This window comes from Neovison vison, chromosome 4, assembly GCF_020171115.1.
Source record: "Neovison vison isolate M4711 chromosome 4, ASM_NN_V1, whole genome shotgun sequence".
In the NCBI taxonomy this organism is placed as follows: domain Eukaryota; kingdom Metazoa; phylum Chordata; class Mammalia; order Carnivora; family Mustelidae; genus Neogale; species Neogale vison.
In genome coordinates, this window is record NC_058094.1 from 182,943,628 (window position 1) to 182,960,833 (window position 17,206).

Here is a 17,206-nt window from a genome sequence, read left to right on the forward strand (position 1 = left end):
AAAAATTTATCAAAATTTCACATTCTGGAACTTCTTGGGCAACCGTGTGTAACAAACTGCATCATGGATAACACAGAGTAAAATAAACCTGATCTGCTAAGGAAGAATCTTTAAGAAAGAAATTCACGCGCTTAGTTCACCTGACACAAATGCAATGTCATAGCTTCCACTGAAGTCATTCACACATTTACGCATTCACTGAGCTCTTCTCAAACGCAAGGTGCTGACCTCGACATAGGACTCAGAGCTGAACGTGCCACCTTCCGTGCCCTCAAAGAGCTCATAGACTCCAGGTGTGGAAGGAAGTCGGGCAAGCCAGCACATATGACATAATAGGATAAGTCCTATGATATAAGAGATGTCATCAAAGAACTATCTATGGATACAGAGGGGAAGCGACTTGTCCTGACATGGCTGAGGAAGACCTTTTAGGAGATATGGCACCTGAGCTGGCCGACTAGGAGTGGAGAAGGGCATTTCAGGTGAAGGAAGTGGCACACGCAAAGGGACTGAATTGTGACACACGTGGCATCCTCGAAAAATGACAGTGCTGTGGCTCACAACCTTTGGCACTCAGGGTACCACAGACAAAGTTGGTGAAGAACAACAGGCGCTAGAGCGTGAAGGGCCATGGACGCCATGCTGCAGAGCTCGGACTGCATCCCAGGCTAAAGGATTTCATGCAGGGGAATGATGGGACTGGATGTCAGTCTTAGAAAGATACCTCTTGCAGGGATGTGAAGGACGAACTAAAGAAGCAAACTGGTGGCTAAGCAGCAGCTGTGAATCTGAGACAGAAAGATGAGTGGTTACCTCTGGCTAGAGGGTGGGCGGTAAGAATAGTCAATGACCGGGGCTCCTGGGTGGCTCAGTGGGTTAAAGCCGCTGCCTTCGGCTCAGGTCGTGATCCCAGGGTCCTGGGATCGAGCCCCGCATCGGGCTCGCTGCTCAGTGGGGAGTCTGCTTCCTCCTCTCTCTTTGCCTGCTTCTCTGCCTACTTGTGATCTCTGTCTGTCAAATAAATAAATAAAATCTTTAAAAAAAAAAAAAAAAGAATAGTCAATGACCCTGAACAGGCACAAGAGATGTGGGGGTGGGGGTCGCGGTAACGGAAACATTCTCAAGTCAGATTGTGGTAATGATTGTACAACTCTGAGAACTTACTAAAAATCACTGAATTGTACATTTAAAATGAGCAAGTTTTATTGTATGTGTATTGTACCTCAGAAAACTGTTAGGAAGAGCAATTGCAAAGATGGAGGGGCATCTCAGACAAGCAGCCAAGAAGGCCTGAAGCAGGATCCAGGGGTTTAGACCTCACGATGCGGAGTGGGTAGAGGGAGAGGGGAGTTAGGGATGGTTCCTGGGAGCCTGGATGGGACAGGGGTCAGTCAGAGAAGCAGGTCTGCTGGGCAGGAGGACAGGGGGCTCAGGCTTTGACATACCAAGTCTGAGGTACCTGTGGAACGTACACATGAGCAGGCTCTCTCACACTCTGCATGGTGGACACTTGGGGCAGGATAACTTTTATTGTGGGGGGTCCAGTGCACTGTAGGATCTTTCGGCAGCATCCCTAACATATACCCACTGAATGCCAGGAGCACTCCCATCCCCCCCCATGACAGCCACACATATGCCCACACACTGCCGTATGTCTCCTCAGGGCAAAACGGCCCCAGTTGAGAACTACTGATGAAGAGAGAAAGATTGCAACTCATGATAGTTTTCCTTAGTTTTTCTTTTTCATAGGGATATAATTCACACGCCATAAAATTCACCATTTAAAAGTATACGATTCAGTGGTTTTTAATACATTCACAAAGTCATGCAACCATCACTATCTAATTCCAGAACATTTTCATCACCCTAAAAAGTAACTCCACTGAATAGCAGTCACTCCCTATCTCCCCCACCATTAGTCCCTGGAAACCACTCATCTACTGTGTGTCTGTGGATATGCTGATTCCTGACATTCCATATAGAATCCTAGATACGTGGCCTTTTGTGTCTGGCTTCTTCCACTTGGCATCACGTTTTCAAGATCCGTCCATGTTGTACTACGTGGTAGTATTTCATTCCTCTTAATGGCCATTCTTCCGTTGCATGGATTTGCCAGTTTGCTTATGCAGTCATCAGTGGGGGGACATTTGGATTGTCTCCTCTTTCTGGCTCTTATGACTAATGTTGCTATGAACATTTCATGCACAACTTTCCGTGCAGAAGTATATTTTCGTTTTTCTTGAGTACATATCTAGGAGTAGAATTGCTGGGTCCTGTGGTAACTCTATATTTAATTTTTCAAGAACTGCCAAAGTATTTTCCGAAGTGGCCGCACCACTTTATACTCCTGGCAGCAACATATGAGGGTTTTATGTCTGTCCACATGCTTGTCAACACTTGGGATTGTCCTTCACTCATATTTTCTTGTTTCAAGTTTCCAAGCAAGCATTGACTACGCAGCTCCATTGTTAATAACAACTTCATAGATGAGAAAAGTAATGGTCAGAGAAGGGCGGACTTCCATATGCTGAGAGGCTGGCAAAGTCCTTTCTAGCACTAATAGCCTTCATGTAAGATGATTACGAGTCCGACACAGAGATCCATCCCTGCCTGTCCCCTTCCCTCTCCGCTGGAAGAAATCGCTTGACAGGTGTTCTCTCTTTCGTGCATCACTTCTTTCTTTTACTGGACCATCCCACTTCCATCAGGATAACCCCATAGTATCTCCAATCTTAAAATGTCAATAAATGTCAATAAAATTTCCCTTGACCCCCTATCCCTGCCAGTTTCTACCCCACTTGTGTTTCCTCTTACAGCAAAACTTCTTGAGAGTTGCCCCTACTCTTTGCATCCAACTTCTCTTCCCATTCCCTCATGCTCAATGCCATTTCCAATACACCAGTACACTTGTCAGAGCCACCAATGACTAGGCCAAATCTGAATCATTAATTTTCGGCTCTTAACATTCAATACTCAACTTATCAGTAGCTTTTGATACAAATAACCATTCCTCCTTAAAACACGGTCCTCATTTGGCTGCCAGGTCACGGCTCCCATTGTTTTCCCAGCCACTGTCACTCCTCCTCAGTCTCACTCGCTGGTTCTGCCTCCTGTTCCCAACCACCGAAAGTGAGAGTAACACAGACAGGGGTCTTGGACCTTCACTTTTCCCCATTTATGTGGTTACTAGGCACTTCAAATACAGAGTTTTTTTTCTCCTAAAACCCTCACATCTTCCCCACAGTAAATGGTGACTCCTTTCCTTCACTTTTCCCACTAACCTTGGATTCTTCCTTGGACTTCTCCCTTCCTTTCTCATCCTATCCCTTAGTTAGTGGATCTTTTATATTCAACTCTAATCACTTCTTGCCTCCCCCATCATTTACATTCTGGCCCCAGCCCCTACTGCTTCTCATCTGGATTACTACAATTCCCTCCTACCTTGTCTCCTTGCTTCCACCCTTGCCCCTACACTCCACTTTCCACACAGCAGCCAGAATGATCCCTTTAAAGAGTAGGTGAGATCACATCAATCCTCTAAATGAAATGCTCAATGGACTGGCATGATAGGATGTTTGCAAACTCGCCACCTTAGTGCCTTTCTTTGTGCCCATACTCTAATGTTGTCCACTCCTCCTTGGACTTTGGGCTTGACTATGTGATTTGCCTCGACCAATGGGACAGTAGAGCCATGAAACAAGCAGAACCCCGCAAAGTGTCTGTTCACTGGGGCTTGTCCTATGTTGCTGTTGAGAGCCTTTCCACCACCAGGTGAAGAAATCCAGATTAGCCTCCTGGACCGTGTGGAGAAAAGCCCCATCCTTTCTAGCTGTCCCAGCTGAATGTGGCCAAACTAGACCCTCCAGCTCCAGAGGAGTTGGCCCAGTATAAAAGAATAATAGAGCCAACCCAGAGAATCTTGAAATACAATAGACATTTGTTATTTTAAGCCACTAAATTTTTGGTGGCAATGTAGCAGTTAGCTTTTGCTTTGGCTAACTGATACAATGCTAATTTTGCTCGGAATAAAAGCCAAGGAGCGCCTGGGAGGCTCAATTGGTTAAGCGTCTGACTCTTGGTTTCAGCTCAGGTAGTGATCTCAGGGTCTTGAGATTGAGTCCTGCACTGGGCGCTGTGCAGAGCGCAAAGCCTGCTAAAGTTTCTCTATCCCTCTTTCTCTCCCTCTGCCCCTTCCCCACCTAACTCTGCCCTCTCTCTCTCAAAAAAAGAAAAAAAAAAAAAAAAAAAAAAAAAAACCGCCAGTATCCTAACCTAGCCTAAAAGGCCCTACAAGAGCCGGGTCCCCTCATCTTGGGACTTCACTTAGAGTCTCCTTGTAATTCATCACATCTAACATTATCCTACCTTTGTGCCTCTGTACATTGTTACTTGTTCCTAGAATATTCTTTCCTCGGATACCTGCATGGCTTGTCTCCTCACTTCCTTGTCACATCTCCGTTCAAATGCCACCTTAAGCACCCTAACAGAATGGATGGGCACTTCCCATCCTCCCCCCTTATCCTGCCTTCTTGCCTTATTATTATCTGACATATGCATGAAACATTTATTTCTTGTCTGTCACCTCCCCTCACACACACACGAGACACCAGAATTTATGGTCTACAAGGGCAAGACTTTGTTCTGTTCATCGCCATAGCCCCAGCACTTGTAACAGTGCCTGGAATTTTTTATGACCAGCAAAATGATGACAAGAGTAGTACTTCTGCCAAATTTGGTGTCTAGGTCTATCAACAAGAATACTCCTAGGGGCTGTGGTAGGGAAAGTGGCAACTGTACTCAACACTGGGGGATATTCCATTTAATGCAGGCTGAGTTCCCATGCACCCACAATCTAGAAAATATTCAAATGAATGCCCATTAAGGATTCAAACAGAGCCCAGCAGGATGCTGACCTCCACCGCCCAAATGAAACTCTGTTCCTTTTGACTTCCCTCCCTTCCTTTTCTTCCCACCCTTTCCCCATCAGTCTGTAACACCAGTTTGAGTTTGTCAGATCATTTAGTTGTTCACCAAATGGCTGGAAAGACACAAAAACTCCAAGAAAGTATTATCTGCATAGAAATTTATTTGAGTTCAAAATAATACAGTTATATTTAGAATAATGTAATAATTATCTAAAGCATATATCATTGGCTCTGAAACAATTCTAAAGATGTCATTCTTTTGAAGTCAAAAAATAGGTAGTAAGAATGTATAAGGAAGCAAAAATATAAAAAACAAGTTTGCTGAGTATTGGGAGTTGTAACAAGGACACACTAAGGTAATGTAACAGAGTCCAAATTCTAAAACATGCAGCAAGGAGTTCTCTAGCTTTATCAACTCCCTGGAAAATTGGTGACCCCAATACTGCACGAATACCACCACTTGGGTAACAGGACAAACTTCCCAAGGGACACAGGTAGTCACTCACTATACGTCCCCCTTTTCTCCCTCCTTTCCCCATATCAATTTCTTTTCTTTTCTTTCAGATCAGTTTCATCCTGGCGAAAACATGTTTGGTTTTATTTGTGAAGTGGAGTAAATAACACCCTGATTGAAGTATGCAATGATGTAGTTGAAGATGCTCAGGGATCAAATTTTTGAAAAAGGTTAATCAGCTGGTTAGCAGAGACCATCAGTGGCTTGCAGGAAAATAAATTCCAATAACACATTTGCTAAACAGATAAAAAGAATTAGCAGTTAAAAATGGGTGAAAAAATCCTACAGTTTACTGGGACCTAGACAATCAAAAGCAGACAGGTGACCTTTGATTAGACCCATTTACTTATGGAGTGAGCTAAAAGGAGGCTCCAAGATAGTTTGGTGTTCAACAGTGTCCACGGCCAAGGGCAAACTCAGAAGCTCTCCTCCTCTCGTAGAAACTGGAAGACGGCCGAGAAGTCTTTCTTTGAGTAACCCTTCGCACACATCATCCTGTAGATCTGATGGGCTTGGCTGCCCAGAAGGATTGGGCTCTTTGTGCTGGTGGCAGAGTCTTGTGCCAACCCCAGATCCTAAATCAAACAAGGGCAGGAGGGAACACATTGAGACTGGCAGTCAGAGCTCATTTTGGAACTGTGGCTCCTAATGCTTTGGTTTCCACGAAGGAGAAATGAGGTCTGAAAAAATGAGATACTTACGAATACTGTGGTAAGTTATATGTATTTTTGTAAGTACTTTCATAGAGCTGTAAAACTGCTCCGGACAGAAACCTTAATTTCTGAGCATCCTCTCCACTCCTCCGCCCAGACCTGTTTTGTTTTGACTTTGGACAGGGGTTACTATACAGATGAGAGTACATGGGAAATGTTTTTTCAAATCTGCAGAAGCCTGGAAGCCTAAGACAAACCGCATTATGACTGAATACCTGTTCAATCTCTTATTCAACACATTTTAGCAGTTGCTTTGGGTTGGGCACTGTTCCAAGGGCTGGTGATACAAGCATGATAAGACCCAGTCACTGTTCTCATGAAGCTTGGGGAAGATGGACAACAGAACAAATTCTAGAACTCCAGACAAGGACAAGCACCATAAAGAAAAATAAAGCAAGGCAAGGGCTTGGGAAGTGGCGAACAGCAAGGGCCGGGTGGAAGGAAGGGAGTCCTGGTAAAGGATATATTTAGGGACGCCGTCTCTGAGGTGAAGACCCCTGACCTACAATCTGAATGTCAGGGAGTAGTGAGTTCTTTGGAGAGTAAGGGGAAGAGAGTTCAGGTAGATGGAACATCAAGTTGTTGGGGGACATGGCTTGGATATTCAAGAAATAGCAAGCAGGCCAATGAGGCTGCATGTGAGCCAGGGGGCTGGAGAGGGAACTGAGTCCAGGATGGACACAAGTAAAACATGGCAGCTTTCATATGTGTGATAAGGAGTTGGGACATTAAGTGCAATGGGAAATCTGCCTTCATGACAAACAACCTTCAACATCTAAGAGAGCGAATGCTTCATTCTGAGGATTTCAGAAAACTTACGGCTGCTTAAAAATAGGCAAAAGTTAACATTATACATCTTTGATAGTTAAACTGTAGCTAATGAATATCCACTACCATAAAAATTGGAATTTTGTCCAAACCTGAAATACATGGGGTTGCTGGGAGACAATGAAGGCTAGGATAATTGAAATAATATCCCCCAAATTTCATTTTATTTATGATTTTATAACAGCTACAAACTGGTGGCAAAACCAATTAGATGATCTTCTTATCATTACCATCCTAACTTCTCCCCCCAGTGGAAAAGTCAGCAAAAAATGAAAGGGGAAAACAAGAAGCAAGATGAGAAACGCTTCTACTCTGAGGAACGTCCTTGATAACAGAGCAGTTATCAATACTACCCACTCAAAGGAAAACAATTATTCAAAGGAAAAAATAAGTCTCTTGAATTTGTATGATGGTATACGTGCAAACATGACTTTGTGCTTATCTGTGTAATTTTCACAGGTAGACAAGAGATTTGAAAAAACTGCTTACCCTTAAATTCTTCTATAGCTTCCTAAAACTAAAAAGGGAGTTTAGTCATTACCCACACAGTGAACAAACATACAGGCACCATACTGCTTACGCCCAGCCAAACCTCTCTTGTTGCTGTCGTTTGGCAGCGTATCTGCAAGATGTGTTATTTTCAAAAGAGGGAGAGAAAATCTACATAGACTGCATTCAAGTTTTACCCTAGTTAACTGGAACAGAAGAACTTGGAGTTAAACATGACATACCGAAGGGGACACAACACTACTGAGAAGACAAGTCGAGAGTTTTTCAAATGGCAAGTGCATACCCCAGATAAAACCTAACAAAACCACAGACATGGACAGTGTGATAGCTTTGGCGCCTGCTGCCTTAAAGGGTGCACATTCTGAAAAGAGAAAAATGGTTAGTGTCTCAAAGTGTGAGAGGCCTGTCCATCTTAAAATGCAAACAGCATAAAGAAGGTGTCCTTTGAAGCTTATAATATGTAATTTAAAATAAACAGATTTTCCACTTCACTAATCAAATAAAATATTTATGAATCCAAAGCTAAGTGGCTAGTTCAGGAAAAAATACAAAATAACTGTAATAAGGTTTCAACAAGTTAATGGAGGACCAAGTTGTTATGTTACCAGGAAACGGTCCTCCCTTGGGGGAGGACCAAGAGTCATCATGCTTTTCCACACGTTGTTCTGCAGTGGCCATCACAGACATCTAGGCTGGAGAGTGCAAAAGATTAATCTACTTTCATATTGACTATGTTCTGATTATATACACATAGCATGTTAGAATTTTATGATGTTAAGACCTAGAAATAAATGTATAAGCCTCTACTTCAACAACACACTAACATCATATCCCCTAGAACAATGCGTTTAATAGCAGTTGAGCAAAACATCTCTTAGGAAGTCAAGACTTGATCTGCTCAAGCAGGAAGGACTGCTTTAATCAATGGGGCATCAACGGGGATTTCTTTAATCTCCATCAGTTTCTCTATATGAGTTTAATTAGCTATGGTGCGTTTTTGTTAATAGCAACCCAAAGTGATGACAGATTTTTTTTTAAAGTTCCTTTTAAGTTCCTTTCTAAGTCCTCGCATTCCAAGCAAAATTATTAAGTCTTCCTCTTTATAAGGGAAATTGACTGCATTTCATAGAGGAAATGAGAGCAAAGGAGAACAGTAATTTCCGTATGTTTCACTCCCGCGCTGTCTCACGCTGTTAGTGGAAAGTGCTACCGTTTATGATCAAGAACATCGTTTTAAAGAAAAGACCTTAACCGTGGCAGCTTCTTCCTGGGGAGGGTCCCCACAGCAAATGGCAAAAGCACAGATGTACCACACAGGGGGGGACAGCAAGGGCGGAGTTCCCAGACAAAGTCAGCACTGCAGGGGACCTGAGGCCAGACAAATCCACCTGACCCTTTTGACGAGAAGCCTCCTACTTCTTACTACTCTCCTGGTTAGCTGCTTCCTCTGCTCTGACCATTAGCGGTATTGCAGGAACCGAATAAGCTAAGCGAGTGCCTCACAATCCATTTCATATGGAGATAGAATGGAAACTGAGCATAAATGCGATTCTTCCATCCTTCCACGTGCCCTAATAAATCACCCGCAGCTTCAGTGAAAACAATACACTTAAGGAGCTACTTCCTGTTTCTAACAACAGCCACACTGCACAAGTACAAAAGCCTGTGTGGAGGCTATGGACGCAGACTGGCATAAAAATCAGTGTTTTCTTAAATGAAACATGAGGGGAAATCAAACTGCAAAATAAGAAATAGTTCAAACACTGCTTTATCCCATTAATATTTAAAGCATACTGACCATACTCCAGGAACTGTGCCAGAGGCTGGGATGGAGGGCGCAAGACAAACGAGGTGTAGGCAGAGGGGAGCAGCCAGGCTGGGGGTTTGCAAGTGAGAGCCAAAGAGAAATGAGTTCAGTATGGCCAAAGCGAAGAGAGGGGCTGCAATGGCAGAAACGAGCAGGTAGGACAAGCAAAGACTAAATCATCAGCTTGCTGTGGATTTTCATCTACAAGTGATTGGAAACCATGAGAGAAACATGGTGGGAGAAAAGGCACACTCGGAGTTTTAGATCTCAGGGGCCCTCTCTTTCCCGTGATGTAGAAAATGAACCAGAGAGGACTCTGAAAGGCAAGGAGACCAGTAAAGGGCTGATGTGGTATAATCTAAAGGAAGCTCAGCCAAGGCACTCGTAGTGGCAGAGGAGGGGACTGCATGAATTCAAGGCATACTAAGGAACAGAATGGACAGAAGGCCATGGAAATAAAGGAATGTAAGCTGAATATGGTGTCCAGGTATGGGCTTTAATAGTTTTGTAAAGGGTCGGGGCAGAGAGTCAATTATGGGGGCAGGGTGGGGTAAGGAATAGCTCTATGTAGAAACCTGGAAGGCTATTCCCCAACAAACTATTTTCTAAAGTTGAGATCACAGATATGAGGTCAACAATTTGTTTTTTCAAATGACTTTTCACATAAATACACACATGTTCTTAAAGCAGGAAGATGGATTTAGAAATCTAGTATCACAAGAAAGATCTCTCTTTTGTGATGGGTATACCCAATGTCAATGTATTAGAAAATTCTTAGCCCTCCCATTCTAAGGACTTGGTAAATTAATGGAAATTTCTGATGAAGAATGAAATTTTACCAACTCATATTACAAACAAACCCCAAAACACACAAAATCAAACTCCCAGCCTATTCTTCTCATCTGAAATGAACATGATAAGGGTTTTTAATCAAAGCTTTTAATCAAAGTTTTTAATCATTTCCAGTGAGTGAGTGAATCACTATTTTAGTAATTTTGCCTTCTAGAATACACATATGCTTTGTTAAAAGAGGGTGAGGGATTAGACCACTGAGCACTTCTTCCCTCTCCCTTGAGTCATCTCTGCATTTACCATACCTTAGCCATGAGTGTTGCTCCGAATCCACCCTGATAGTTATTAGCCGACGGAACTCCATCCATCACTCCCGGCACAGGATTGTAAGTGTCACTTGACCAACACCGTCCTGAGCTCATATTTAGGATTTTAGCCAATAGTTTTGGGTCAAGCCCTAACCTGTCAAAGGTCAAAGAAAAGAAGTGTTAGATGTCAAAATGTACAAGTCAAGCGTGACTTACTTATGTATGAGGATGTTCCATCTTCTTTCTCCATTTATTGTATGTTTTCAAAAATCAAAGCAGATTGATGAGAGCAAAGAACCGAATCTTAAATTATAGGGCATTAAAAGCCAGTGATTTAATATTTCAGAGCCAGGAAGTTCTGCCCTGAGAGAAAACCCTCCACACTATCCTACTTTGGAGAAACATCCCACAATTGCCGAAGTGATGTTGGTTTATCACACACATGGGTTTTCTAGTCTTTTGGATACTATTGCATTTATGTATCACACAAGAACCTTAAACCAATGTGATCATCTAAATTCTACATTCTTCACTCACAAATGATATATTTCAGAAAGAAATAATGACAGATAAACTGTGCATCATGGGAGTCCTTGTGGATGCATTTATATGCATGTTTATTCTTTTAGCTTTTATGAGAATGGATGCAAGAGATGAGCCATGTGCCGTAAGATGAGCTTAAGTTATCCTTATAAAAGAAGACATTTCTTGCCGCAAACTTTTCCTTATTTATTAAATCTTCATTAGATGATCCTGCTTATGAAGCAAGTCTGCACAGAGCTGTGACATATGCTATCTATTCAGAGACATGCATTATAGTTCTGGGTCAACTGCTGATAAGGTTACTGATCCTGATAAAACAAAGCTTGCCCAAGCGGAAACATCATTTGTTCTATCACTGAGCTGATGGCATCAACGGCTGTTCAATGTGGACCCAGAAAAAAAGAGCATCAAAATGCTGTAATACTTTGATTCTGAGTATCTTAATGCAGCTTGGGAAGCAGAGTTTGACTAAGTATCACTGAATCAAATTTCAAATAAAACTTTCTACCTAGCAATGTATTAGTTTCTTTCATACAAAGAGCCATTATAAGATAATTGTCATAAAAGCTTTCTGCTTTTTCTTAGGCCCAATCTCTTCCAGAATTTAAAACAAAACGAAACAAAACAAAAAGGCTGGAAAGAGACACACAAAAATGTAAAACAGATTGAGCATTTTGGCATGCCCAAGTTCTTGTTTACTTCCTGTGTTTGAAACCTATGTCTTTATTTCCCAGTGTGAGTATCATAACCAGTACAACATTCTTCCAATGCTAGAGCGGAGGGCTAGGGCTCATAGTCAGGATATGTATGGATTTACCACATAATACAACTGTTACATGATCAGGCTTTCGAGAAGTAGCCATGGTCCAAGGAATATACATGGCACGCCACATATGTGAATCCATATGCTGGGCCATATTATTACAGTGGGTTTTCTTAAGGATTATAACAGAGAAGATTCACTCTAAATTGGCTGCCATACATTCCATTCAATGGTGGACTGCCAGAAAGAAACCCAATAGTTCATTCATTCTTTTATAAAAATCCAAGTTTGTTACTGGTGTAGTTTGCTATTGCTGCTTTCTTTCCCCTTTTAAATAAAATGAGGCCATCAGTATGCTGTTCTAGCAGATAACTTGGGAAAAGATAAAGCTGATGTGCATACGGAATAATGTGAAAATTATTAATTAAAAAAAATCCCATGTATATTAACAACGAGTTCATCTGCTCTAACTGCAAAGATATTCTTTAAGTACCACTGTTCAGAATGTTGATGTCTACTGTGTTTCATGAGTGGGGAACATTTTTAAGACCCCAAAACATGGTTCTTCCCTTTCACTTGAAATATCATTTAGGCGCTTTGGAATTTAGGTTTTCTTTCAAAATGGCTCATCATATTTAAAGCAGCAGAGATGCTCCTCTCTTTGTAATCTCCCTGGTTTTACTCAACAGTAGCTCACAACAGTATTTCCCGCTACAGCAGTTCATGCTCTGTCTCTAGTACTCACCAAAATGGTGAGCAAAGCTTATTATCCTTTGTAAAATCCTACATTTCATTTTTCTTGAGTGTTCAAGGAAAAATACCGGCACTGATTTATGGAACCCTGTTTGGTGAACATAGTACTATTTAGAAGCATCCCGAGGGGCACACAAAAAAAGCCAGGTGGCAGTTGTTATGTGCTCACTTTCAAATCTGATGCATCCCCACTGTGCTGACTCCCCTTTAGGAGCCGGCTGCTCCCTCTCTTTTCCTCCCCCGACTCACCACCCTACAGCAAAATGTATCATTAAAAAGAGCAAGTTAGAAGTGTTTTGCATTTCATCTTTCTGAGGATTCTTTCACTGGCACATATATAACTGACAGTTAAAATTAGACATAATATTAAAATCAGTTACTGAAGTCCTCTGTCTTCCACTGTGCCTAAGGCTTGTAATGGTCTGAAACCAGCTAGAATACACAGTAATTGTCATTCAGAGAGTCTATCCTAGAACGTCATGCTTCACTGGAGAAGACTGAGTTTCCATTTGAAATCAACAAATTAATCCAAGACAGGTATCTGAAAGGGCAAGTTTAATAGGAAGCAGCTACTGGGCTCTCAACCATGATAAAATGTTATTGCTGTTTCCCTGTAAATTGGCTGGGAACATATGATACTTTCTGCATAAGAGCCCCATTGCTGTTCAGGAGATATACAGCTCAAGCCATCAAAAGGATGACAGTCTGTCAGTCCCCATAATAACTTGCCACTGGATGTGGTTCGAGAGTGTGCGCGTGCATGCATGTGGCTTTACAATTGCTGGAATGTTCTCTGATATAAACAGAGAATGAATTCATTGCTCTGACCGCATATATAATGCAACTCAAACAAACGTCACTGTGTCAAATCTACTCACCTTTAAATCACAAGAATTCTAAATGAACTTTTGAGAGAAGTAAAAATGATGCATACACTGTAAAAAAAAATATTTTTAAAGAGAATCCAAATGTTTGCCTTCACATAACCGAGGCTTTTAAAAAGGACCAAAAAAGTTTGTTGACCTTTTATTCTCTAGAAGTATCTATGGTGTCTGGTTTTATGGAAGAACAAAACAAATTATGTCACTAAACTGAGATGTTTGTATCACAGAAACAGATCTGGAAATGAAATACTTAAGACTATGTCAGTTTTAATCAATCATTCACTTACTCATCATTGTTTACAGGATCTATGTGCAGGCACTGTGCTTGGAGCCAAGGAGACAGAGTAAAGAAGCTAAGAAGAGGCTGTGTCTGCCTTCCAGGAATGAGCCCATTGAGACACATACACACAGGTCACGTTCACCTGAGGCAAGGGAAGTGCCTCCCTTCTCTGTCTCTTCCCTTTTCATCCATGTGACAAACCTTCACTAAGGACGTACTATGTGCTAGGTATGTCCTTAAGATGCAGCAATGAGCAGATAAAACCAACCCCTTTCAGGGAGCACGCATTCTAGTTGGGGAGACAGGCAATAAATAAACACATAAATAGACACACCAGCTGGTGAAAAGTGCTATGAAGAAACTACTTTAAAAGTAAAACTCAATTCAAACAATAACTACCAGCACCGCCAACAATCACATCGATATCTATCACATAGAGCATGATAATGCGCCAGGAACTGCTTTCAAAGATTTACATGGATCAACTCATTTAATCTTAGCAACAACCCTGTAGCTAGGTACTATTATTTTTGTCATTTTATAGATGAGAAAGCTTAAGTCTGTAGCAGAGCTGGGATGCAGGTATGGACAGACACCCAAAATCCTACCATCCCGAGTCTCACGGCATTATACAGGTAGTGAACTTAAAAGCCAATAAGCCAATACGATGGTGTTTTGTCAGTTTATTAAGAAACTCGGTCAAACTTTTATTATAAACCTTTTGCCACTTGGTATCTACTGCGTATGTATTAGGTATACTACTAAGAGGCTTCAGGTCATCATCACCTAAATGAAAACCTAACAGCATCCAAAGGGCAGTAGTCAAGAAACTAAAATTATGCTTGCGGGAAAGTTCTCATCTTGAACAGCCTTCCAGAAGTTCAACTGTTTTAAGTTTCCTTTAACGTGGGAAGAAGACAATGTGGTTGTTGCTAGAGGGGCCTGGGCCCTGGTTAGTAATGCAAATGGCCTGCTATACCACTAATATCGAATAAAGAGAAAAACAGAAAGTCAGTTCCAGTGGAGCAAACATAAAAACACAGTTAACAAACCCTCCATTATCACAATTCTTCCTTCCTGATGCACAGGAACAAAACTTCTCTAATGCAAGCAGGTCACCTTTGGTGTCAGAAAACTAACGTTCTAAGTTCCAACTAGAACCCAACCGGAAGGTAGAAAGGTCCAATAAAAAAGATTCTCAAAATATGTTGTATACCCATATTTTTTATACTTCACTTTTTTTTTTTAAGATTTTATTTATTTACCTGACAGAGAGAAATCACAAGTAGATGGAAAGGCAGGCAGAGAGAGAGAGAGGGAAGCAGGCTCCCCGCCGAGCAGAGAGCCCGATGCGGGACTCGATCCCAGGACCCCAAGACCACGACCCGAGCCGAAGGCAGCGGCCTAACCCACTGAGCCACCCAGGTGCCCCTATACTTCACTTTTTTTTTTATAGCATTTTAAAAATTTCACTAACATCCATAAAGAATCACTGTAAAAGATCATAGGGTCAATAAGAGTTTTAAACTATAAGATTTTATTCTTCCAGTTTTTTTAAAAAAAATGGGAAACAGCATTCTAGGAAAAATGCTGACTTATGAGGATGAAGTTAATCAGAAATGATCACTTCATAGGATTAGGTGACTCAATTTGTAAATGTTGACATTAATGTTCTAAAAAAATTTCACTTCAGAGTGAACAGAATATAAATGTGGCTGAGCCACTTTGATGCTATACTACTTTGTGGGAATTTACTACTTGGGAATTTATGTTTGCTGATGCCAATTTTCTCTTTCACCTTGCAAAGCTCAATAAATCGTGGCCACTCTCTATACTCTATTAGAGAACAATCCTGTCATTTTAAACCACGTCTGTAAACCACCGAGCAAAGACAATAGCAGAAGCCATCATTTTTAGGACTTTCAACCCACTGAAAGTCTTTGTAAGACAAACTGATAAAATCCTAATGTTATGAAAATAAGCAACCCATTAGTATAACCGGAAGCACCAGAAACTTACAAATTATTATAACAGTTAAGTAAAACTAGGGAGTTCCTAATTTGTGTCCGTTCTTTATATGTAGTATATGTAAATATATAAATATATACTGGTACAAATTTATATAAATATATATGTTGTATATAGAAAGATATTTAAATATAGATATATACATAATTAATATATGTACAGTTTCCAAAAAAATTAAACATTAAAAGGTTCATCTTTCTAAACACTGTTTTTATCACAGTGTATTAAGGTCAATTATAAAGGAAAATCTATTGTCGCTTTTGCTCTTAACATTTCTATTTGGAATTTTATCACTTTTCATTTTCTCTTTGTAATCACAATTCACTGTAGTAGCCAATGTATATATTTCATTGTACACATTTATTCAATTCATTTGATTCAAGTGACTTTCATACTATTCTTTATTACCTGGTGTTTGGAGTTAGACTTCTATAAGCACTAACCATACAAAAATTTCATTTTAGAATAGCAAGTGACCATCTAATAAGAATTTTGCTAGGAACATTATCTGAGGAAGACCAGAGGATGTATCACTGTGCCTCAGGAATACATGATCCAGTGATGCTCAGAGTAAGAAGCAGGATATAAAACAAACTGGCAAAGATAAAGAGGGAAATTTCAGTAGAGCATAGCCTAGGTGATCTATGCTTTTGCTTTTTTATTATTCATTTATACCCAGAAGAATGAAGATAAAATTCTGAAAATGCATATGCATCTTAACGCTCTAATCCTATTGTCAACACCAATTAATTTTGTATGCAGTTTTGGTTCCAGAAGTTTACATATTCCTCTTTCATGAAATTAGTCTAGAGGATAGACATGAAAACAAGTTACTGGTAACAAGTTTTTCATTTATGAGGAAGTGACCCATAGCCTAAAACTGGCTATAATACACACCACTCTGAACAGTTCACTCTGAACAGTTCCCTGTATACTACCAGTTTTATTATGGCTTTGTACAGATATGCCTTACCATCTTACAGACATTCAATTTTAAAATGTAAATGGTACAGGATATTGATAAACCAATTAGCACTGATGCAAAGCAAATTCCTCTTTTATCTCAATTACAACATGACAACTTAATAGGTCAAGATAGTTTAACATCTGAGACAAGGGCAATTCAATAAACAACGGCATCTTGATATGGTAATTAAGAGGAAATGTGAATCCATTACTGTGTTTTAAAAAATATCTCAAGCACTTTGGCTCTTTTTATTGCTTTTATCAAAAGCTGTGATATGAAACACTATTCTGATTTGTGATATATCTGGTAAGCAGCCGGGGGAAGTGTGAAGAAAACACCTGAATAAAGCATCTGCCTAATTAAGCATTTTCTAAAGTAAGAAACGTAAATTTATTTTCATGAAATACAAAACATTCCAAAAATTAATTAGGTGATTAATCATATGTAACATTCCTAACCCAAAAGATTAAAGGCTAAAATTAAGACATTAACCTTAAGCATTCTAAAGGATGATGATCATCACAGGAGAACAAAATTCCTGAATCACTTTAAGCAAAGTATAAATGCCCATTTATTTTAACGGAAAGAAAG

At 40.5% G+C, this 17,206-nt stretch overlaps 1 protein-coding gene across 1 annotated transcript in view; it reads right to left on the reverse strand.

Moving 5' to 3' along the window:
• Positions 1 to 5,066: 5,066 nt before the first annotated feature.
• HIBADH (3-hydroxyisobutyrate dehydrogenase) overlaps positions 5,067 to 17,206 on the reverse strand; it is a 110,346-nt gene continuing 98,206 nt past the window's right edge. Inside the window, exons 7-8 of the mRNA XM_044246283.1 lie at positions 10,395 to 10,551; positions 5,067 to 6,014 (exon numbers count right to left, since the gene is read on the reverse strand). Of these exons, the coding sequence (XP_044102218.1) occupies positions 5,856 to 6,014; positions 10,395 to 10,551 (316 nt within the window). The 3' untranslated portion in view covers positions 5,067 to 5,855. The remainder of the gene's footprint in view (positions 6,015 to 10,394; positions 10,552 to 17,206) is intronic.